General features: G+C 38.0%; 2 protein-coding genes across 5 annotated transcripts in view; one reads left to right on the top strand and one right to left on the bottom strand.

Moving 5' to 3' along the window:
- Nucleotides 1-13,289, top strand: part of TPP2 (tripeptidyl peptidase 2) — a 62,845-nt gene extending 49,556 nt beyond the window's left edge. For both annotated transcript variants that reach the window (XM_074859327.1, XM_074859326.1), the window contains 3 exons: nucleotides 422-629; nucleotides 9,554-9,673; nucleotides 10,308-13,289. In XM_074859327.1, the coding sequence (XP_074715428.1) occupies nucleotides 422-629; nucleotides 9,554-9,673; nucleotides 10,308-10,397 (418 nt within the window). In that variant the 3' untranslated portion in view covers nucleotides 10,398-13,289. The remainder of the gene's footprint in view (nucleotides 1-421; nucleotides 630-9,553; nucleotides 9,674-10,307) is intronic.
- Nucleotides 11,572-19,549, bottom strand: METTL21C (methyltransferase 21C, AARS1 lysine). Of its 3 annotated transcripts, none has more exons than XM_074859329.1 (5): nucleotides 19,508-19,549; nucleotides 15,100-15,263; nucleotides 13,824-13,966; nucleotides 12,231-12,348; nucleotides 11,572-11,966 (listed from the first exon to the last, which is right to left on the bottom strand). In XM_074859329.1, exons 2-5 carry the CDS (start codon nucleotides 15,251-15,253, stop codon nucleotides 11,572-11,574), a joined length of 810 nt encoding a protein of 269 aa, XP_074715430.1. In that variant the 5' UTR covers nucleotides 15,254-15,263; nucleotides 19,508-19,549. The 3 variants fall into 3 exon arrangements, with proteins under 3 accessions (XP_074715430.1, XP_074715431.1, XP_074715432.1); XM_074859330.1 differs by lacking the exon at nucleotides 19,508-19,549 and adding an exon at nucleotides 19,272-19,402; XM_074859331.1 differs by lacking the exon at nucleotides 19,508-19,549 and adding an exon at nucleotides 18,868-19,250.
- Between the last annotated feature and the right edge of the window lie 5,211 nt (nucleotides 19,550-24,760).

Raw genomic sequence — 24,760 nt, 5'->3', positions numbered from 1 at the left:
CCAAATTCAGAAGTGTTTTAAATGGGTGCAATTCCTTTGAAGTCAGCAGAATTGTATCTGCTTAGGTTAGTGGTGGATTTGACTCAGTATATAAAGCCAGGAACTATAAAGCTGTGTTTCTAGATGCTGGCTTACTCAGTTTTAGAATGCTGAGTTGCCTTTGCCTTAAGACATCAAAGGCATTTCACACTTAAAAGAATGATTGAGCTTGTTAAATGCATAGTATCTCTAAGGAATTTTTTACAATTAGTTTGTTTTATAGTAAACAGCTATGCTTTAAAAATTATCTTTGTGCTTATTTTCATTTTGTGTGTACTAACTGCTGTAAACTTTTTAGCTTAAACTCAGTACAGTGCTGATTCTGTTCTTAATGAGGTATCTGTAAAAAGTCCTTAATAGTTTCCATACTGTTTTTTTCTAGTGAAATGGAAAAGCAGAAGACTACTTTAGTGGATGCACTTTGTCGAAAAGGAAGTGCACTGGCCGACCAACTTCTTCACCTGCAGGCCCAAGAAGGGGCTGCTTCCAGTGATGCAGAAGGCAAAGATGAGGATCATGAGAGCTGCTCAGAAGCTTTGACAGAGACATTCTGGGAAACAACAAAATGGACAGATCTTTTTGACAGCAAGGTAAGAGAGCAGAGCAGATTTTTTTTTTCTGTTGCATGTTGAGTTTTTGATGTTTTTTCCTGGAATTACGCACTGCCTTTGTGTGCACAGCCTCATACATTCTTCCCTTCTACTTTTCCATGTGTCCCCATATGTTGTGCTTCCTTAATGACCTTTTTCCACAGAGGTTTTGCCAAGCCTGTCAAACCCATGGTAAGCCCATCTCTGTGCATGTGAATGTAGAGGTTAAGGGAAGGGTATATAGAACAGTACCAGATTTTCATGAAAAAGCTGCTTGCTTTATTGAACTGCTTCTTTTTGTACCTTTCAGGGAATATTTTTGATTAACCTCTGCACTGTTCTGGCTGCACACACACAGAAGTGTGTAGCATCCCTACTCTGTTCAGTCCTGCATTCTGTAGCCTCTTCTACACTATGGACAACATAAGTTTTGTGTTTTGCTGTCAGTAATGTTTGTAGAGGTAAAGGAAGAAACCCTTGGAAATAATTACACTTACATATTTATTAGCACAGATTTCGCTGTCATTTCAAGGTTCCTGATCCTAAAATTTAAGTTTTTGTCTGCTTCAGTCAAGACCGCTATTCAGATGAAGAAAAAAAAGGTGATTTTAAGTGATTAGTTATGTAGCTTTTAATTTGCAGGGTTTATGACTTTAACTGTTGAGTTACTGAGTATTAATTAGTTGCCATACTTAACTCTTGTATATGGCTGTGTTCTAGTGGAAGATGAAGTGACCAATGTATTTGTTTATAATTCAGTTACATTGCCAGAGCACTTCAGATAGGTGCAAAAGAAAAACTTTGAAATAAAAAAAAATTGTTTCATTTCCTTGACAGTAAATAATCTTCCCAGTAAGAACTTGTGCTTTAGCTGGAGGGCTGAACAAGAAGTTTGGTGGTGGTTACCCTCACTTCTTTTAATGTATATATTCTTGTACACCTACATCTTTTCAGCATTCCTCTTCTAATCTTTAACTGATCATAATATCCTGTAGTTGCAGATTTTGTACTTTAATCATATTGCTTGGCACATGATTTTCTTCTATTTGGAAATACAGTACTGTGTTCCAGTATAGTGACCCCTGGTTTACTTCTCTTTTGATTTTTTTTAAAGCTGATGGGAATAATTTCAGTGGGAAAACTGCCAGTATAGACTTTTTTGGGGGAGTTTCACTCTGTAACAGTTTGTTTAGGTTTTTTTCCAAGGTGGATATTGATTCCTGGTACTCTTGAGCTGTGTGCTCTGGCCCTGGAATGAGTAATTCTGATTTGAATTGCACAGATTAAGGATTGAACATATCACTTTCACTGCCTTAACCATGGATTTGTCTAAGTGCATAGTTTTTGCTCAGGTTTTGCTCTGAAAATTGATGCTTCGATATGGTTAAACTGGTACTGAAAGGCCAACAAAACTTTAGATTTTTGTAGCGTTTCATATGGAAATAACTTCTGTCCTGTTTATGCAGTATGTTTGTCTGGTTTTCCTTCTTGGTTTTACTAGTCAATTTGAAATCTAAACTGACTGTTGTGAACCCTACATAGTCACTTGTTTACCCCCCCACAGCGGGATGGGGAAGAAAATCGGAAACATAAGAGACAGCTCGTGGGTTGAGATAAAGACAATTTATTAGGTAAAGCAAAAGCTCCATGCACAAGCAAAGTAAAATAAGCAATTCACTGAGTACTTCTCGTGGGCAGGCAGGTGTTCAGCCATCTCTAGGAAAGCAGGGCTCCATCACGTGTAACAGTGACTTGGGAATATGAACACCACCACTTCAAACATTCCCCCCCACTTCCTTCTTCCCCATATTTTTTATTGCTGAACACAATGTCTTATGGTCTGGGATGTCCATTTGGTTGGTTGGGGTTAGCTGTCCCTTCCGTGTGCACTCTGTCTCTTGTGCACCCCCAGCCTGCTCGCTGGCGGGGTGGTGTGAGGAGCAGAAAAGGCCTTGGCACTGTGCAAGCGCTGCTCAGCAGTAACTAAAACATCCCTGTGTTATCAACACTGTTTTTATCACAAATCCAAAACATAGGCTGTAGGAGCTACTGTGATGAGAATTACCTCTATCCCAGCCAAAACCAGTATGTTGAGGATACTTTTAGCCCAGAAACATTCTGGAGTGCTCTGGGTATTTTAAGTGGGTGGCTTCTGAAAATGGAGATGATGAACCTGTCATACTACATCCTAATGACCCCTGGGGTACATCTTTGTCCTGTGCTTTTCTGCAGCCTTTCTGTCCGTACCCATACATAGCCTCATTTACTCAACCCTGCCTGGTCCACATACAGTTTCCCTTCTATTTTCTCTTCCTGCTGGACAAGTTGCCCTATATCAGTCCTGTTCTGACTACTAGTATAGGTAGTAGTATGAGGGTCACAAAGATGATTTAAGGGACTGGACCATCTGTCACATGAGGAGAGGCTGAGACTGTTCACCCTGTATGATGGGGGAGTAAAGATGATGGAGCCAGGCTCTTCCCAGTGGTTTGCAGTGACAGAACAAAAGGTAGTAGGCACAAACTAAAACACAGGAATGTCTACTTAAGAAAAACTTGGGATTTGCTTTTTCTATGGGTTTGGTCAGAGGGAGGGGGAGGGAGAGGGCATGTTTGGGTGGTTTTTTTTATGAGGGTGAACAAATGCTACAGTGGGTAGCACAAACCACAACCAACCACAAACCTAATAGCCGAACTCAACATCATGATTACACTATTCAACTGATCAACATTCACAATCATTCTCACAGGAACCGCAACTCTGTTAACTGCCTTTTACACCCTATTTATGCTACTAACCACACAGCGAGGTCCACTGCCAACCCACATCACATCCCTCCAAAATTCAAAGTCAAAACTTTGAATCAAACATGATCCATGGCAACCTGCTATAGGTGGCCCTGCTTTGAGTAGAGGAGTTAGACTAGATGATCTCCAGAGCTCCCTTCCTTCTTCAACCATATTATGTTTCAGTGACTGACTGGCAAGTAATTCATGTAGCTCATTAGTTTCTGTGGTGGTTTTCTTCATGCTTTCTGTGATCTAGGAGCATGTACGTTGGTCAGTAATGATGTAGTGTTAGTTTTGTTAGCTATCAATTTAATGAGTCTAAAGGTCACATGGTGGATGTATCCTCTCATATATCCTATGGTACTGTTCAGTAATTCCAATCCCAGCAGTACCTATAGAAAAAGTTTTAAAGTTTGAAGTGAAAGAAATACATCCTGCTACTTAAAGCTTTCATATGATTGTTGGGATTGAGACTTTTAATTGTTCACTTTTATATTCTGAGGTTTTCTTTTTCTGGAAACTCTTTGAAAGGGATGAGGAGTGAGAATAATGTGACTTACATCTTGATGGTATTGAAAATTTTGCTTTGAAAGGAGATAGTCGAGCACTCTAATGATTTTCCTTGATAACAGATTTGGAGAAAAGGGCTAGGGTGAGGGGAGTAATTTTAAATTGAGAACTTCTTTGTTTTTCCTTTATTGCTTCCTAAAAGTTTCATGCTTGCTGCTGTTCATATTCTTTCATTTCCTTTACTAACAGGTGTCATGTCCATCTAGTAGTTTTCTTAGGAACTGGCTGTAGTTAGCAATTGCACTGTTCAGACCAGCTGTTCCAGTTGTTAGCACTACAGTTTCCAGACAATGATGGAATGTTCTTTGGTCATTCAAAATCATAAACCTGTGACGAGGATCCAATTATGCTTCATTTAGCTTTTTAAGGGTCACTATTAATGACTAAGACAACATAATTATGATATGGCCTGACACAAAAAAGCATAAGACAAACTTTATAGTTATATTCCTACTGTCTTTGTTGTAAACTGTGAGAATAGCTGTACATGTGTGTCATGGGCTGTAACTTTTCAAAAATTAACTTCATACTTTACAGTTCCTTCATTCCACCCACCTCTGCCAATCTTCATCTTATGTTCAAGCTGTCTGATCAGTATTCATTCATTTTTGTTTATAATGGCTGACAAGTTTTGTAAGTGAGATTGTGCTTAAAGCGCTCTCAGCTTCCTGTTTGAATAAAAATAAGTGTCTTCTGGCCTAGAGATTGGCCAATAGGATGTTTTAAGTATCTGCAGTAGCCTTTGGTCTTCCTCCTTTGCAGCTTCTTCTGTCTGTTTGGAAGAAACAGTTGTATAAATCTCCACCTTGATGTTGCATGCAATACGCTGTTGTACTTCTGGAATATTTTGCTATTTCAAAAACAATTTTATTTTACAGACTGTTAGAGGAAAATTTGTAATTTTGATCACTTAAGGGTAACTGTACTGTTCATGTAGCTTGCTTCCGTTGGGATGGGGAGTTTAGGAACAATATTCAGGGACTTAGTTTTGTAAAATAGTGTTTAAGGCTTCAAAACAGATTCTGTCTAAGAAACAAGTATTTTTGCTAGGGTAAGCATTGATAATGTTCTTCAGTCCAGCTGAGTTGTGCTTGGCAAAATTCACCTTGGTAGAAAACAAGAAATTGTGGCTTTAATGGACTTTGTGATGCCACTCTGGACTGACTTAGACTGGACTGATAAAGTGAAGTGTTGTGACTTGGCTCTATCACCTAACCTTGCATGACTCGTTTGCTTTTTGGGGAATAGAAGTTTGGAAGTGGAAGGGTAGAGTGGAGTAGTGATACAGGATCAGGGATAGACCTTGTGTGAATGTCTTTCAAATGAGTCCTCAAGAGGCAGCCAGCTTATTCTACAGCACTATGTTGGAAACGAAAATGTGGAGCTCTTCCTGTATGTGGACACGGCTTTGTGGCATTGGCACTCGAAAGATGGAATAACTGGGTGAGAAAGGATGGAAATAAGGGATCTGAATACTGCACTGATTATTCAAGTTTGTATATGGCTTTAGATGGAAACATTGTTCTATGTGTTTTACTTCTAAGCTTCCTATAAATCAAAGTTCATCCAGATGTCAGTAATTAAAAGGCTAAGTAAATTTTTGAAATCACAGAGACTGTGTTTTCTTCTATGTTGTTTTTAAAGGTGAATCGGGAACATCATTACTTTTCTGTGCATTTCTGCTCACCCTCTAGTAATCCAAGTACTATCACTTGTTTCACCTCTCCTCTGCAGCCCTAGGACCTGTGTTGCCACAGGGCATTCGTTAGTTCCTTTGAATTGCCTGTTTTCCATTGAAGTGTTGTGCCTGTCCCCATATTGAGCAAGTATGTAGGAAAGCTGGTGCTGACTTTTCATAGTAAGTGCACTTGTTCACACTTTCAGCTATTCTAGTTAGATCACTTGTCTCTGAAGGTTTATTTTAAATGAAATATGAAAGAAAATATTTGTCCTCTATGTACACAAAAGCATTTCAAATAACCTCCAGTTGAGACAGCTTTATGCCACAAGTATTTGATTATGACAACCCATTTGTGATAATGCTTTAGGGTTTTTAGTAATGGAATATAAATTGTGCTATTTTTCTTTTACTTAGAACATAGCTTTAAAATTTGTAGGCCAAAATCCCCAGTTTTAAACTAAACTGCTACAGGAGAGTAGTAGGATGTTGCCTGTTTCTTACTGGGAATGACTCATCTGTAGGCTTTAATGCCCCTCAACCTTTAAATTAGCTGTTGGGGAAAAGCAAAAAGCCATGTTTAAAAACAAATAGAAGGCCCAGACCTTTCCATCTTGTCTCTTAAACATCTTTAGCCTGGATTGTTTTTCATATAACTGTCTGCACTGTCAGATGCAGCTGTCTCTTCCAGCTGATCATATTCAGTCACTGCCAAAAACTTGTTGCTGGATACTTGATTCCCTTAACTCCCTTCCCTCTCTTGAAAATATGTTGAGTCAACTTTTTTATATGAATATTGCTTTTATTTGTAATAGACCAGTTGACAGAGCAGAGAGAAGTCAAACAACATAGCTAAGAAACCTTAGTTTATCACCATTGATACATATGAACCTGAAAAAATTTGTTTGCTGGTAGTTAAACACTGTGTTCTTACAAGAGTTGGAGTGTGTTTATATACTATAGCACTTAACCTAGTATTAATTATTTGTAAGTATAGATACGTTTTAATCAACTGTTTAAATAATGAAGGAACTGATTATACAAGTCTGTTTTTCTTTTCATAGATGACAGTATTAGGATACTAGACAAGTTTTATGAGGTAGTTTAGTGTCGCTGGATTCAAAAAGTGTTCTTTTTTAAAGAGTGTTTTCAGGCTTTTAAAGTACTTTAGCCCTGCAAAGGTCTTGAGATCTGGTTTGGGCATTTTACTGTCCTAAATATACATCTTTATGTAGCCAATGGCAAGTTAAGCAGCTAATTAGGAGATGGACATCTAATAACTCTCATGGTTCAGGCACTTAGCACCCTTAGTATTACAGGCCATTAGCTTGGGGAATAAAGCAGCTAACAGTACGCATTATCTTTCCTTACTGCCCTTTGTTTATTGCTCTTTGGCCAATTTCTGGGCCATATCACTTGTTCTGTAAAAGCTAGTCTTAATTATATTTGTTGAAATTATGAAATAATATCAAACGCTTAGAATTCATTCCTATTCTTTCATCTAGCAACTGCTTTTAGATACTAGAAATTAGCTTATTTGCTGTTGTTAGATTCAGATATCAGCTGTTTTCTCCGTTACGTCTTAGTAGCACTCCAGTTTACATTTTGTTTACACATATCAAGGAATCATCATCTTCACTTCTGTGATCTTGTAAAGCTTGCAATATTTAATGATAAGGTTTAATTTGACCAATATGTGTACAAATTATAAAGTATTATTTCTTATGTAACATTTTTTCTTTGTAAACCTATTCTGATTTTAAAGCATCTCATGCATTATTCTTAACTTCTGAAGTGCTAATGAACTTTTAGTTAGTTTTACTTAACTTGTATACAGTTGAGTGGGGTTTTTCTCCAAGCACTGAGACAGAATTTATTATCTTTTATCCAGAGCTCTTGGAACATTGTTTTCAATCTTTTGGTCCAGCAGAGAACTTTTTTCTCATTTAGAAATACCCAAACTTTTATTTGGCCAGAGCAAGGGTGTTTCGTAAAATGCTTTGTTTTCTTGCCACAAAAACTCTAGGAAGCCCTGTTACGAAAGAAATGCTGTCAAGTGGCTTTCCTCCTGCCTTTATCACTGATGTTCAATAACCATTCAAAACTTACAGGGTCAGGTAAGAGCTTTCTTAATAGAGCAGTGACATTATTTCTGGTTAGCCTCCGATATGTTATATTTGCTGAGAGCTCCAATGCATTTTCATTTGATCTTTTTGTTTTGTTTTTTTGTTTTGTGGTTCTATCATCTTTTATAGAAGGATGTTTTGTTTTGTTTTTAGTTTTAGTTTAACCAACTAAATCTGCTAATGGATCCACTGAGCAGTTATTCAGAAGCATTTGCTAATGTGTTTTGCTTTAGGAAAATATCCAAAATATTTGGATTGAGAATGCAGCATGCAAAGTATTTTTCCAATAGCAATATTTGGAAAATCTATATGTGAATGGTGCTGTATGCTCATCGTTGCATATATGTGTGTGTTTTAAGCTACAACAGCTTAAGTGAATACTTCAACACAACAAAATAAGTGCTCGAAGACAGAAGAAGAATAAGCAACTCTGCTTGGCATATAGTTTAGAACTTCAAATTTATACCTTTACTTGCTTGATAATTAAGCTTGGTATTTCTTTTTTTAGCTCAATCTTTTAAGTACTGATCCTGCAAAAACCTGTGCATGTGATTATCATTCAATGGAAGTGTTCAGGCAGCTAAAATTAGGCAGGTTCTTCACTCCTCGCAGGATTCAGATATCAGATTCCTAAATGCTTATATTCTTAAGAAATGTTTAATTTTTTTGTTTGCTATAATGCAAAACATTTATTTCTGAACATCCTTGAAGTGTTTTTGTTAGCTTTTCTTAATGGGATATTTTAAGTGGGCATTGGGAAAATGTAACTTTTGTTGAAGGAGTCAGAGGAGAAAGGAAAAACACTGTAACAAGGGATGGGAAATGAATAGCATACTCTAATAAACTTTGCCAACAACAGAAGCACCACCGTATTCACCAACTTTGCTGCTATGTCACTCTTCAGTAAAAAAGAAGAAAAAGCTATTTACTGTGAGTGCTCCAAAGGGAATATATGAAACAATTCATAGTGCTGTAACTGGTGAAATAGTATGAACTATCTTGCAACACCCTGTATGCTGTCAGTGTTTGGGTGTTAAGAACCTGATTTACTTTACATTAGCTTTTAAGTAGATGCATTCATTTGTGCATGTTAGTTATAGCATTGACAAGTATAGTAAGCTGTCTCTTTAGAATTAGTATTATCAAGAGGAAGCTTTTTTGTAATCTCTTCTTAATAAATTACCAACAGTGAGGAGCTGATCCAAAACCTAAGGCTTGTCTTCATGCTTATCTGTCTTCATTGCTTGTTTATGATTATGTGCATTTCTCTGTGTGTGTGTGTGTATATATATATCATTCACTATGTACGTTCATACTTGTTTCTGCAGTAAGTTTGTGACTTCCTAGGAATCAAAACTCTTAATTGGGTCTTTGTTTCTGTGGGTCAAAGATATACCTGCCTAGTTCGTGATTTTTTTTTTTACTTTTTTTATACCATACAGTTGCCTTTAGAGAATGAAAATCTGAAAAAGCTAGAAGTGTGATGAATAAAAAATTAGAATAGTGACATCTGTGTTACATAAGATGTTCTGAAGTCAAATATGTTCATGAAGTCAGAAATAGTCTCTTAAGAAGTTCATGTTTATAACTACTACTGTGAATCATCTGTTTTACTGCAAAGAAAAATGCAAGCTATCTTGTGTAAATGTTTTACTTTGCTTGGATCACTTCTGCTACCTTAACAGAATCTGCTATTACTTGTTAAGCCTTGTAAGATTAAAATATTAAAATATCTAATTTGTTTTTGTTTTCACGTTGTAGGTTTTGACTTTTGCCTATAAGCATGCATTGGTAAATAAAATGTATGGGAGAGGTCTCAAGTTTGCCACAAAACTTGCAGAAGAGAAGCCAACGAAGGACAACTTGAAAAACTGCATTCAGGTAAGGTGTATTTGGTAAAGTAATGGGTTATATTCGTGCCTAGTAAGCTTTTAGAAGACATAACTCTTTTTGAAGTTTTGATACCTTTTACATTGTAGAACTCACTAAACCTGACATTTTAACTTTATCTAGGCTTTTGTGGCCTGGCCTCCATTTTTAATAGTGATTTCTTCTTTCCTTTTCTAGAATAGCTAGTTTGTGAGTAACTGTTGTTTTTTAGCAGATTTACTTTCTGGAAATTACTTTGGGGCATAAGACAACATAGCCAAAGTTGTTCTGCATATTTAAAATCCCATGATGTTGCTGTTTAACCACTGTTATTTTTACTATTACTGATCACAACTTATTGCTAGTAGAATATAAGTGGAGAATTAATGGGAATTACTGTAAGTCCTAGGATAAACTTCTTGTGCATTGGGTTGAAAGACTGTAGATCATATGGAATGGTTTTCTTTTATGCCTTTCAGGACTAAGTAATTCAAAGATCACTCGTTCTCCAGTCTGTTATCTTTCTGATAATAGACGTCTTTAGTAGGATGTTGATATCGGTTCAGTGCTTGTTGAAAGGATTTAGACTTTTAAAAGTATAAGACCGTACAGCTTCTAATTTTTTTACGTTTGCTTTTTTCTTCAGCTGATGAAGTTGCTTGGATGGACTCATTGTGCAACTTTCACTGAAAACTGGCTTCCTGTCATGTATCCACCTGATTATTGTGCATTCTAGAAAACCAACAATTGTAAACTTAAAGTGATTTTATATGGGGCAGGATATGAAAAGATAAGTTTGACTTTTTATTGGAACGCATGTTTTCATTACTGAATGCTGATTATTAAATTGTGTGTATTTATCAGTAAAGGCACCTGGGTACAGCTTAATACCTGTTAACCTAACTCCTGTCATCAGGGAGTTCCCTTATTGTGCATCCCATTGCTGGCAATGGATGTGCCAGAACTGCCAACACCAAGGATTTGGAATTAAGCTGGAAAGGCTTACTGCATGCATGTTAGGTTCTTAACTGTTACTTTTAACTGCAAATCTGTAAAAGCTCTGTATTTTTTACAGTAAACTGAATTTTAACATGTTTGATCTTAATTTCAATTGTATGAAGGCCTTAAAGCTACTTCAAGAGTAGCTAAAATCTTATTTATTAGACAAAAGTAACAGGACATCATTATTGTTTGCAAGAGTTTACATTTAATTTTTTTTAATAAAAATTCAACCTCTCAAACTGTTACAATGTGTAACTTGGAATTGCTGATGCATAGGTGCTCTTGTAAATCTTTATTTTTGAGTGGTTTCAGGCAAACTCAAAAATCCATGTGAAAGTGCATATCAGGACAGCTGATACATGTGTAAAAGTGCCAGACAGTTAAATCTTGATCAGGTATTGTAAAGCTATACATATATGTTTAATAATGTTAAAAATGTAAAACAAAAATAAATGTGCAAAGTTGAGGATCAAAAACCACCATATGCACTCTGATACTTTGAAAGATTATTTTATAATTAATAAAAACAAATAATGAAGCTAAAAATTGTATTGGATTCTGAAAGAGTACAGAAATGGAACTTGTTGAAAGAAACACCTTACAAATAATAGAAGTTCAGTGCAGCCCAGAAGGTCAGTGTTTTCAGTTAAAGCTTTTTTACTAACTATTGTTACTAACATTGCTCCTTCAGTGGAGTGAAATTGGTCTGTTTGAACAGGTCATGTGTATCAGCCAGAGACAAATTGCTGTATCATTTGTCTTGCCTGTTTTTGCATAACTTGTAATGCAAAACTCAGCTACAACTGCAACTTTACAAACGTAAATGCACAGAAGGTGCACCGTAATGCTGCAAAACATTCCAAACTGTAAGGTGCTGCCACTAAATCAGAATTAGTAATAGTTTTTCTTTAATTCTCTCTTACTGTGGCTTTAAGCAGCTTGACATCTGATTCTGGAAATTCTGCTAGAATGGTTGCGTTAAATATGTTGCAAAGTTTTTCCAGAAATTCATAGTCTGTACTGAATCTGAATTTATTTGCCCATAGTAATACTGTTCCTGGCCTACAAAAATACACCATTGTTGCTAGCAGGGAGTCCAAAGCTGCATGATGGTAAACAACATCAGTGGCCAGTATGAAATCATAATGGTAAGTTGATACAGGAAAGTCTTCATTGAGGTCTTCTCCCCATACTAGTTTTCTCACTTCAGGTTTATGCATATTCAGGTTTTGTGTATTTCTTGAAATATTATATGAGAGATTTTCAAGGACTTCAGGCAAATCAGTAGCTGTAACATAAGCTCCTAAAGAAAACATGAATTTGTTTCAATTCGTAGGTATGTAGTTGAGCATATATATATGTAAAACTCTATCTACACAACTTCCCCAGCTTCCCCCTCACCAATAACTAGGGTAGTTACTCTACTAACAGTATTTTACAATAATTTTCATTGTAAAAAAAGCAGTGACAAAGTCTGCTTCAACTGTTGCTCAATGCCTTAAAGTGACAGTGGCAGATCTAGATAATCTTTCACAAGAAATCCAAAAGGAAATATGAATTTACTAACCTAAGATACAGGCCACAATGGAAACCAAGCCTGTCCCAGCGCCAATTTCCAAAACTTTTTTGTCTTTGAGGTTGAATTGTTCTTGATTTGATTCCAGATATTGAGATAAAGCCAGTGCCTAAAACGGTTAACACATATCCATAAGAGTGTAACAGGTAAGTTACACAAAAGGTTTGTTAGATGTTTTTATACAGGTTTTTTTATACAATGAAAAACACTGAAGGTTGTAACATAAAAATGTAATATGGGAAGAATTATGATGTGTCCTGTTTTTTATATCAAAAAAAAATTAAACAGCTTATTGTTAGTTTTAGGTTTATGGGATATCGATTTGCTCCACAATTCTATACACTGTGAGTCCTCTGACAGCTCAGGGTAGGCAGTGTTTAGATGTCAACCGTACAGTCAGAACAGCAAACAAGAGGTTTAACAATATGTAAAAAGTAGTGTTCTGGATTATTATAAATGGTATTGATTATTATCACTATCATAAAATAGATTCAGGCTTCAGCACAGATTTTTTTGATAAGTGATTTTTGTTTGGTTTTTTTAATAAGGGAAATATTAAAAAATTGTTATTTACCAACTCAACGCTTGTCTATTGATAATAGTGTAAACTTAAAAAAAAAAAACCCAAACAACAAAACCAACACTGTATGGAAGTATTGCTTATCAGACCTTTGTGAAGATCTTATCAATAGAATAAAAATCAGCTGTTTATAAACAACACAAACTGATGCCAAAGAAACTATCTTCCCCCTTTTAGAGTTGTGTTACTGTTACTGTTTTAACTCTTGTGCTTTTTCATAATGCAACACTGTCTACCTGCTCTGGGAAAGCTCACTGAATCACCAGTCCAATTTGTGCAACCTCTTGATTTTCTTGGGAAGTTTTACTATCTGCATTCTGACACCTGATTAATGTGAGAACTGATGATGTGACATTTCAAAATAAGATACTGTTTCGCTCACCCATACGCTTTCTTTTTCTCTATTGTTTTGAAGTTGTCTGCCACTTTCTGTGAAATTTTTCAATAAATGTGGATCTGAAATTTTGAAATCCTAATTTTCATGTCTTTATCAGTTGACCTCTCTTCCCTCAGAGGCAGTTTTTAAGAGCAGGAGAAGCAAAGACTGAAGAAGAACTGCTTGCAAGTATGGTTTTTCATGCTACAATGGAACTGTTCCAGCCTGTTCTTTAAAAGAAGCATATTTAATTGTTTTAACCTCCTTTATTTAGTCTCTCACAGTTTTCTTTTTCAGCCTCCTCTTTGTACTGCTGATTTGTTTACTTCCCAGCAGTGAAACATGGAGGAAACTGAACACTTCTTCCTAAGGTCCTTTTTTAAAATTTTTTTTTTAAATATCTGCATCCTATTTACAAATGCTTAGGTGCCACAGTTCTCCTGGCGTGAACTGGCAGGTTAGCATAAGGCAGAGCTTTCTGCCAAAGCCCTTCACAGCTTTGTTCTGCATAGGGAAGCCTCTGCTGTCAGAAGTATCATCTAAGAAATCTTCCTTAATATTTGTGTGCTGCAGTCATGGTTTACTCTTCCGTTGGGTCAGCTTTCTGGGTGCTGTGTCACGTACTTACCCCCGGCCATACCACGGCTCCAAAGTGTTCTATGGACTCCTGAATGATGATCCGGTGGCCAACATAAGCGTAGTGCTCTTTATCAAAGTAGTGCGAAACTCTAGGAACCCAGTTCTGTAGTATTTTAAGAATTACTGGTGAATCTGTGAGAGAGAAGACAGAATTTGTGTTTTTATGTGCAGGTGTTTACATGCAACTTGTTAAAGGGTGAAAAACATTTTGGAAAAATAGTACGTAGGCACATGGACTAGAAAAGCTGTCAGGCTGTCAACCTTGAGACTAGTGGCTGTCCAGAAGTAGATGGTCTGGCTGGGTAGGGAATGAAAGGAGCGATGGTCATTTCCTGCCATCCTGAGTGTTTGCATGGGCAATTCACAGATGGGCCATTTAGAAAAATCTGCTGATTCAAACATATAACTTTGCTAATGACAGCTAGAAGACTTTCAGGACCAAGTTAGCTTGTATTTTGGGGTATGCCATGGTTCAGAGTATGCCATGCAGGGGTTTGTGCCGTAGTTCTCATTTGTGGGGCCAACAGATCTAGAACATCCAGCTCCTTTTTACAAAAGAAGGATTTAGGATTTACCTCTTACATTGAAGAAAACCTAGCTCTTTTTAGCAGTTATTTTTTAACCATTCTTCCACAAAAGGAGGATTGTAAGATACAGTGCTGTTCAGCAAGTCAGTACTGTGGTTGTGCTAGCATGTCTCATCATAGTGAGTAGGCCCCGAGGTGAGACTTTTCAGGACAGCTCTGCTGAGCTGCTCCATCTGATCTCACTGGAAACAAGGACACTGTCCTGAATGACTGCTGTTGGAAGCCTGTTAGCAGGATATGTATAGATGACACAAAATTAACTAACTGTAAAGAAACATTTTTGCTCTGGCTTGCATGGATTTTAACTGATGCCTGCCTAGAATCCTTGGTAGATGTTCAAGCAGTTTAGCCTGTTGATATTTGTAATGCCACAGCTTCAACAGTACTAGCCCAATTAATGCATGTTATAATCTTGTCTCTGATTGTAATTGAGAAATAATTCTTAGATGTCTAAATAAAATCCAGAGACCTTTTTAAACAGACATCTTAATTATGAATATAGCATTTTTTTGTAGATTTGGTCTGATAATAAATACAAACATAAGGGGAAACGGTGGAAAAAAGTAGAGATCAAAAGGAAAAGTGACACAGTGACATCTGTTACTTGAAGACTGAGAAGAATGAAAGTACAAAGTGCTAGCATGCCACAGCAATTGCAGTATTTAAATTGGATTAAACCTGTGTTGGATTCTGCTGTTGATGATGCACTCTCACAGCTGCAAGTGCAGTTTTCAGAGTCATACTGCTTTTCACAGGTTTCTTCTTCCTCAGCTTGGCAGTCCATTGCTCTTTGAATTTTGTTGGGGAACAGTAGCTGCTGTGCCGAGATCATGGTAAAAGAGCTGAAATGGAAGGGGAAAAATAATGTTGTAAAAGCTTGCGGGCACTCTCTTTGTATGAGATGACTGGAAGAAGACAGCAGGTGGTTTGGGTGGGCTTTGGTTCTGGGTTTTTTTTAATGACAGGTTGAAGGAACAGGAAGCCGTGATGAGAGGTGACATCCCCACTCCACTGGAAATTGCAGCGAGCACCTTCTGGTAATGCAGTAATACTATCAGAGTTTTTATTTTATCATGTTTATCATATTATTTTATCGTGTTTATTTTATCATAATCTTAGCATTATGTCACTGAATTGATGCTACTCATCAGTCTGAAAAATGAGCTACTTGCATGGTACTCCTATCAGTTGAAGCAACAGCTAAGAAAGACGAACTGTCTTTTAATGTCTGTGACTTTGATCTGTGCAATTTACTGTTTCCCAAAGAACTTGGGACTTGGCATTCCTGCAATAAAACTGGTTAATTTGCTGCAGCCAGTGCTCTTGATTTTGTCTCCTTGTATATACACTTGCCTTCTCTTCTCTGCCTTTTACTGCAGAACACCTAATTGAATTACCCTGAAATGTAGTGAACTGCAGAGTATGCAGGTTGCAGTCAGAAAGTAATTGCATTGAGAAGTTTGAATCAGTAAGCTGCTTTGGAGAACTCTGTGTTATGAATGACTGTGCATCTTCAGTGTACAGGGTGGCACCCAACATAAGAAGGAACTGCTTGATACCAGCTAACAAGCAGTAAAAGCAGGAGTAGGATTGGATCTAAATTAGCCTGGGGAGAAATATGCCAGTGAAACTTTGCTTAACTAGAGTTTTTTTCAGTGATAGCACCTATGTTACATGCATATCCATTTGTGTGTGGAGGTATGTGTGTGTGTATATATATACACACACACACACCCCTATACATGTATAAAGAGAAAAAAAAATTGTTCATAGCCGGAGCTGTACAAGTTCACCCATCTGACATATCACGATGGCTGGAGTGTGCTACGTTTTATCCATGACTGGCCTTATTCTGCTCATTCTTGAGAATGCATATTTGCTCTCTCCAGCCACATGCACTGCAGACAAAGTGTTGCATAATCTGGGTTGCATCATGCTGCAGGAGGCTGTTCTAGATAGCCTGGCCATACGGGGGAAGGTTTGGCAGCAGCCAGGAGGCTCAGCAGTGCCTGCAGGTAGTTTTTTAAGGAGCAGAGTGGCTGTTGACTTGGGTGGGTGGTTTGTTTGCACACATGATATTGACACCATTGCAGTTTTACTGATACCTGATATATTTCATATTGCTGCTCTATTCACAAGGACAGGATTTGTGTTCTAACTCCTCTGACGCTGCATTTGTTCAGTTGTCACAGTGACTTTTTTATACTCTTTCAGAAAAGAGAGTGCTTTAAAGTAAATTGATTTCTGCAGATGTATTTCTTAATTATTTTTTTTTTCCTCAGAGGGCCTCCATCTAGCTAGTAACAAGTTCTGGCTATATCTTTTTGTCTAATTCGAGATATGATAGTAGGTAAGAGACTGAAATTAGTGCTGCAGTTACTGCATTCCCTGACATATGACTGAATAGCATCCATGTTACATTTCACACATGTAAGTGTGCCTCCTTACAACAGGAATGGTTTCTCATGTAATCAGAAGTATACTTCCAGTTTTCAGCAATGCCTCTTTTTCATGCCTTGAGCTAGAATAAAATCCGGTCCTGTTTCAATGTTTTATGAAATCTTTGGGAAAGTATGTTACGACTTGTGTAATGACGAAGGTGTGTAATGAAAAGAGAACAATCTGTCAGAACTGGTGATGGCTACAGCCAGAAGACACTTGCCTGAAGACTCAGTCTTCTGAACATTTCATGTTTAAACATGCAAAGCACTACATTTTCAGATTTGGGGGGGTTTGGGGAGGTTTTTTGTTTGGGTTTTTTTGGGAAGGCTCTTGTAGCATGAAATTTGTGCTATTTCAGTGAAAAGCCAATCCTGAAATTGCAAAGCAGGATGAAACTTTGCCTTTCCCAGTACTCTTTTATGTAAAAAACAGAAGGGCTTGTTTAATGAGTAAACTGTTTAATTTGTCATTCTGGGTAGAAAGTGATCCTTCTGTATTTTTTTCCTTGCTTATACAAGTTCTTATTGCAATAGGTCAAAATTTCAGTTGGCTATGGGTAGCAGTGAATACCAGAAAATAACTTGGAAACATGCTTAGTAAATATGTATTTGTTGATCCACTGTTAAGTACTTGCAGTAAATACAAATGCATCTCTGATCATGATATATATCCTATTATCACTCATTTGGTAGAGACCGAATTCTAAACTTGACTAGACATGTTATATTACATTCTAAAATTAAAAATTGTTATGTTTTCTCCCATTTTGTCCTTCGAGCCCTTCTAAAATAGGCATCTATTTAAATATTTCTAGAGACACTTAGCTGTTTTTATTAAATCCCTTCTTAAAATGATCCGGAGGTCTAAAAAACACTTCTGGTTACACTGGCCCTGTGGTGGGACTGCTGTGGTCCTTAAGACCATCAGTTGCCTCAGCTCTTAGGTGGTAAATTCAGGGGATAAAGGTTATGCATTCTGTGTTTGGATGTCACCTAACACACTGGGCTCTGGTTTATGGCTGAGGCTTCTAGATGCTATAATACCAATATTTTCCCATTGGTGTAGCTTTTCCTAAACAGAAAGGGGTTTATATATCCTACTGCCATAACTATTAAATGATATATTTCATAAAATGGGGTTAAAAGTAAGGTTTTTTAGTTGCAAACTACAGGACAGATTTAGTCTTGAATATTAGCATCTTGGCCTTAATGATGCACAGTTTTATTTTATCTTTCTAAATGACAAACTGTACCTGAAGACTACAGACACAAGTGAGTATTGAGTAGTGTTTGCATTATTACATACCGATGTATAATATGATTAAGTTGTTGTGCTTCTAGAATTGGAAAAACTGACATTTCTTACTATTTTGACATTTTTCTGATCCATATTTTACTGAAAATGGTATCTATCTAAAAGAATTTTGATTTAATAACATTGCAACCAAAAATCTATTCCCTTAGAAAATGTTGGCTCTTTCTGAATGTTAGCAGATGATTTCTTTCCAAAGTGATCCTGATGGGAAATAATCATCTAAGTTCCATGCTTTCCAAAGTTTTGAAACCAGTATTGACTTCATTAATAGTCTTAAACTGTTGTCAACAAGATAACTTACAAAATCACATTTGATTTCTTCAGAACCTAAGGAAGAAAGAATAATTCATAAAATTGTATCTATTTGACAATGCCACATAAAATTAACAAGGTAATTAAACACCAACAGGCAAATTGTAAGATGATGATAAACCTTAAGGTAACAGTTTATCCCCTATAAGAATAAACTTTGTGCCTCTTAAACTTCCAAGTTCTATTGCTTGAAAAGAGCTTTTCAAATCTAGCTACATGGCCAAAAACAAAGTAGGTTAGTGAGCCATACTGTGTCACTGGGTCTTCAGCTGTAAACACAACTCTGCTGAAATGTTTCTCACACCTCTGCACAAAGTTGCATAGTGTAGTCTGTTTTAGTCTGAATTATTTGGGCAAAAGCCAATTCCATTTACTCACGTGGGAAATGCAATTGCAGTGTGTTCTTTGCGAGACAGGGCTTAGCCATACACTCATACCATACACAAACATCCATGTTTTCTTAGAGTTCATGCAATTTTCTCATCATGCACTAAATAAATTAAAAAAAAAAAAAATCATATAAATGCTAGGAAATAAAGGAAATGACAGTGCTAGGATCATCACTGTAGTAAATCTATATTTGAGTCCACAAGGTAAATGCATCCAAATAGTGAAAACCAGGAATGACTCATTGCAAAATAGTAGGTGTTAGGTAAGCTGAATTTCATGGGCTAACACAGCTGACCTGAAATAAAAGAATTCAGACAAACGTATTCCCTTTGTTAGTTAGCAGAGAACACAAAGGCACGTCAGGGGAGGTTAGCTGGGCAGCTGTGCGGTACCTGCTGTGGTAGAGGGCACTGGAAGTTTCCTGTGGGTGGATGCACCCTCCAAAGGTTTTTATACAGGCATGCACCTGGAAGGAATAACTCTCTGCTCCAACCAGTCGGGTTGCAGGCTATTTAGAGTAACATTACCAGGCAACGCTCAAAGAACTTACTATGTTACACTAAACTCTTCCATGTTTGCAGTACAAAACGAAAACGCTCTTAGACTTGGAAGTCCCAAGTGCACCAACCTTCAGAAATAAAATCTCAGCTTCCTCCAACCTCTCGTTCTGTTTTTGCAGATTAAGTGTTCCCTGCATTTGCCTTATGGTCTGCAGTGCTGGCACAAACAACCAACTTACTGTGGGCAAGCTAGTGGATAAATAACGTGTGTGGCCACTTGGCAGTAGCCCAAACGCAGAGAAAAGTTCATGAAGCTCCTACTGCCAGGAAAAGGTCAAGTCTTCCTTGCCTCGCTGAGCGTCTGGCAGGGGAAGCTCTGGGTACCCTCCCCTGCCCTGAGTCACAGAGAGTATGGGGAGCTGATAGTCCTTAGGAAATAACAGCTTTCCTGTCATCTTCAGTGCAGGTCATAACTGTAGGAAATATTATATCTACTGAAAGAGAGAGTGCAGACATGAAAATCACACTTTGATCAGAAAATCCTGCAGTTGCTTGTTTTAAAACAGATGGGATATCATATATGTTGAATATAAACCAAATATGTATTCTTGACACATTTCAAGAATTTGAGAGTTTTATATGCATTTACCACTCTGTTGCTCTTCTGCCCTCCCTTGTTCTTCTTGGAAAAGATTCTGTAGAAAGAAATTCAACCAGAGGGTACAAAAATTTAAAAGGAACTTTGAAAGTCATAAAACCAGAAAACAACCCCCAGCTAATTAATGAACAACTGAAGATTGGCAATAGAAATAAGGAGGGGGGGTGGGGAATGGGGAAACGTAGATTTTTAACTCAATTTATAGGCATTTGCATCTTTGGATGAACAGCTTTTGAGTTCAGGTAATGCTCTCTTGAAGAGTGACAAAGGAAAAAATGAGCCTTTTCTGTCGCTGCGGCTGTGTATTTCACACATTAGCTGCTGCGTGTCTCTAGCAGTCACACCAAGTATAGGAAACGCTTGGCTGTTCATTCAAATGCTCACCAGTTTCTTTCTTTCTTCTGAAATTTTATAGTTAAAAGATAATTTTTAATACTTGGGACCTAGTATTAAGATAATAACTGTATTGATATCGTAAACATTGCATTTCAGACCCGCCTGACTTTACAAGCAGTGCAGATGAGTGTTCCTGAGCTAGGTCAGTAGCTGTTATTAGAAAGAAAAAGGCAGATATGCTGCTGTTGGAATGACTGCCATACCTTTTTTTAAGTCGTGGTCTTTTTAGCAGGCACGTTCCTGCTGTCATATTTATTGTGTTTGTCACTGGGGGCGAATGTAGTTCAGATTGGTGCTGCTGTTAAAGTTCTGACCTAAGCTTTGGCAATGAGATTGATGCTGAACATAAACAGTTTCTCTTTTAAATCAAATCAGAGGAACTGGCTTACTCTATATTGTGTCTCTTGTGTAAGCAACTAAAAAGGATGGCAACTGTGTGGACAGTGTTACAGCTTATTTACAAATCATGTAGGTATGGCTTCATTTCATCTTTGTAAGTGATACAGGAATCAACACTGGTACTCTGAAATGTAGCTGTTGTTGACATATATTTACTGTATAATTTCTATGAATGTTTCTTGTGCTACAGTCTATCTCTAGTCATTTCTTGTTTAACATTGAAAATTAGTGTTTTTTGGAGGTATAGCCCCATGGAATTAAAATTTTTCCAGACTGCTGTGAATAGGCAGGCTGAGAGGAGTACAGCACCTCAGTTATATGTGTAAAAGGGCAATTTTCAGTTATTAACATCCGGTTCCACAAAGCTCTGAATTACTCGGCTGGCTTTTCTGTTTCTGTGAACGCTTAACGGGAATTTTGCCATCTTGACCATTTGTGGAAGACAAAACGCAACAGGCTGACAAATGTGATGAAGTAAATCAAACTTCAGATATTTTTAGAATGTATTTATTTTTAATGTGAGTTGTGTGGCTTTGGTTTTGGGGGTTTTAAGTCTGGTTATATGAAACCTAATTGGTGGTTTGGTTCTTTTTCCTTTTTAGTGCTATCAAACTACTGGGAAGGCTGGGAAGAATATTCTTTCTAACTCTGCTTGTTGCTGAACTCAGCAGTAGCATCCTCTTCAGTGTATAGGCAGAGTAGAACTATATTTGTATTATTGGATTATAGATTAGAGTGATTTAAACTTAAATTTAAAAGTTCCTCTGCTGTAACTAGTAGCAAGTTCAGTGTAAACCGAGTAAAATTGTTAAAACCTTGATTAAAAGACTGTGAGAAATAGGTATGAAAATGTTACGGTCTTCTCTGAACCCATCAGGAGCAAGAGCCTGGCAGATTTGTGCCAAAAGAAGGCAGAGTTAAACCAGAAAAGTTAAAAGATATCAATGAAGTTAATAGTCACAAATTACCAGGACCAGGTAGTAATTACCCAGAACTCTGTGGTGAAATTACCAGCTCCAAACCAGAGCGAGGTGCCTGCTGCTAAAAGTAGACGTGATACCAGAGCACAGGAAATTGTGCAAATGTGAGGCGTATTCCTAAGGGGGTCTTGGAGGGGTCTGGGGAACAGCAGGCCAGTAAATCTGACATCTGTGCTAGTTAAACTGAGAGGAACGGTAGTGTTGGTGTTAGCTGATGAATAATAAGGCATAGTGTGGAAAAGGAAGGAGGTTTTGCATATTCTTTGAAAGTGTCTACAAATGTGTAATTCAGGGTCCTCCAGTTAATACAGCGGACGTGGATTTCCACAAGCTTTTGATAAGGTCACTCGCGAAAGATCCTTACAGAAATTAAGCTTTGCTGGGGTAAGAAGAGGGAGTTATATTTTGGTTTAATAATTTGTTAATAATAAGGAGGCAATAAATGGTCAGGTTTGCAATGTCCCATGGGGAACTGTGCTACTGAGTGTATTCCTAAAAGCTAACAGGAAGCGAAGAAAATAGTGTGGTGACAGTAATGTAGAAATATTCAAGATAGTGAAAACAAAAATAAGCTGGAGAGTTCCAAAAGGATCCCTGACACATTGTGAGAGGTGATAACACGATAAATGAAATTCAGTGCTGACAAGTATAACACAATGCAGAGGGACAGCCTCTAACTCAGTACCACCTAGGGAAGGGATCTTAACGGCACCAGAGACAGCTATATAATAATACCTTTGCAATACCATATCAGTAATCAAAACCATAAAGGGACTGTTGCATTTCTATAAGGAGAAGAAAAAAAATCAAAACAGTGAAAAAGGAACATTGTTTTTCCACTTCAGAAATTCAGAGTTTGTCTCACACGTTCAGCGTGTGACTCAAGTCTTCAATTAAAACATTCAGGGTCTCAGAGCTCCTTGCAGGATTTGCTGGAGGTCCTGGGTGGGCGGGTGACTGGCTGACGAAGAATGGCAGACTCCCAGTTCTAGAGCAGATTCTCCTCATCCTTATTGCTGGAGGCAACTGCTGGACTTTTCTGGATGTGAAAAGCATGTTTGCATTCTCCAAATCGCAGGGACTTCTTAACTGCTGTCAGCAGCCAGCTAAATGTCTACAGCTTGGTGTTGACAGGGCCTGTGCTCTTTGCTTGAAGTACAAACTGCAAGGTGAAATTTGTTCCAGGTTAGCATCTTCAGTGTTAGGCCTTTGTTTTTGCTATTCCTAATGGCTGTGAGATGAATCCCCAGCCTAAAGTCACTAACACCCAAAGGTAATACTAGTGACCTTCCTGATTAGTGGCAGGCAAAGGTGTAGAGCAACACAGAATGTGATCCTCAAACCAAACCCACTGTTTTCATTACTGTCAAAATGAGAAATCCTTTCTCCTTGGTACAGGCCTTCTTTTCCTCACCTAGCTGAGGTGACTCGGCAATGGCGACTCAACCACTTCCCTGGGCAGCCTGTTCCAATGCTTGACGAAAGCATTCTTTTTTTCTTTAATGTTGCATGTTAAGTTAATCAGACTTAACCTTGTTTGCACATACAATGAGATGACACACATCTCAAGGGAGCAGAGTGTTGCCGGATAAGTAATTATTTAAAACTGTGCTACCACATAGGGGATCCTCGCGTTCAGGAGCATGGAAGAACGAAGAGACGCTCCAGGATTTTATGCTGTGAAGAGAGACACCAGGCTGCGCCCACCTTGCCAGCGGCTCCTGACTGCCATTAGCCATGTGTCATGTGTTTAATGCCTGCTCTGTCCTTCCTTGGCAGTGCAAGTGCTGCAGCTCAGTAGCAAAGCTGTTGGGGGAAACCAGTGCTGCATCACTTGGGCTCACTGCAGAAACCAAGGTGGTGATGAATGGGACCATAAATTGAGTGTTTATTTCCATCCTCTAACCATTCTCTGTTATTTAGGCTGTTCTGGATTACACTACAGAGCCTTGTTTGTGTGAGAATAGATGTGCTCTGTACTTTGTGTCCACCTGTGTGATCTGTTGAGCAAGGGCTCTTCCTGCCGTGAAGGAAAAGCAAGGAGGTAGGTGAGTCAAAATTTGGCTTTGGGTGGTCTGAATAGGACCTCCATTCACTTGTCTTTAAGTCAAGAGCCCTGAGTGTTATTTAAGCACATACTCTGTAATACCAAAAGTAACAGTTTCGGCTTTTTTTCCTCTAGTAATTTCCTTGCTGAGGTTTTTGTCCAGCTTCTGTATGTGTCTGCTGTCCTAGAAAAGACCCCTTATGTAAGTGAACGCGGGTCACTTAGATACCGTGCACTTGTGTGAGGAGACTGGTTAGAGAGGTACAACTGCAGAGGGAAGGCAGTGGAGGGAACAGGGAGACACAACATCTGGCACCGCTGGATGTGAAACGTGCATTTGCATCAAGTCATGGGTGAAACAGATCCTTTGCCCCTGTATTCACATACTGACAGCAGAGACAATATAAAACACTCATGGATTCTTTTTGCAGCTAATTAACTCCTGTGTTATGATGAAGCCACATGCTTCTGCTCCCCTCAGCAATGAGTTTTGGGGATGTCTTCAAGCTTTCTGTAGTTAATTTTTCAAAATCTGAAGTTGTTTGCCTTCAAGGGATTGTTTTAGTTTGAATTTCCTTGTTAATCTCTGTATTTGGACAGCACTGTTTTTAACAGGGACGGGTTTTTCCCTTGGTGCCACCTCTTTCTCATCTGCTGATTCACCCCGCCCGTTTGGAGATCCACTGCTCCCTGTGGAAAGAAGTCATTAACGCTGAACTTTCATCTGAACTCTCTCAAAGCTTGGGAAGAATTTTACCTCTTTGCTGAGGAGCCCTCTGCCTTGCCACGGGGTGTTGTCTTACCTCCTGTTGTCCCTCTGCCATTTCTCAGCCGGTTGCTCAAAGAAGGACTCAATGCCATCTGCTATTTTTTCCTTATGGCAAGGAAAGACATCTTGAAC

This window comes from Strix uralensis, chromosome 2, assembly GCF_047716275.1.
Source record: "Strix uralensis isolate ZFMK-TIS-50842 chromosome 2, bStrUra1, whole genome shotgun sequence".
NCBI classification, from domain to species: Eukaryota; Metazoa; Chordata; class Aves; order Strigiformes; family Strigidae; genus Strix; species Strix uralensis.
This window is presented reverse-complemented; position numbering and strand designations above follow the sequence as displayed.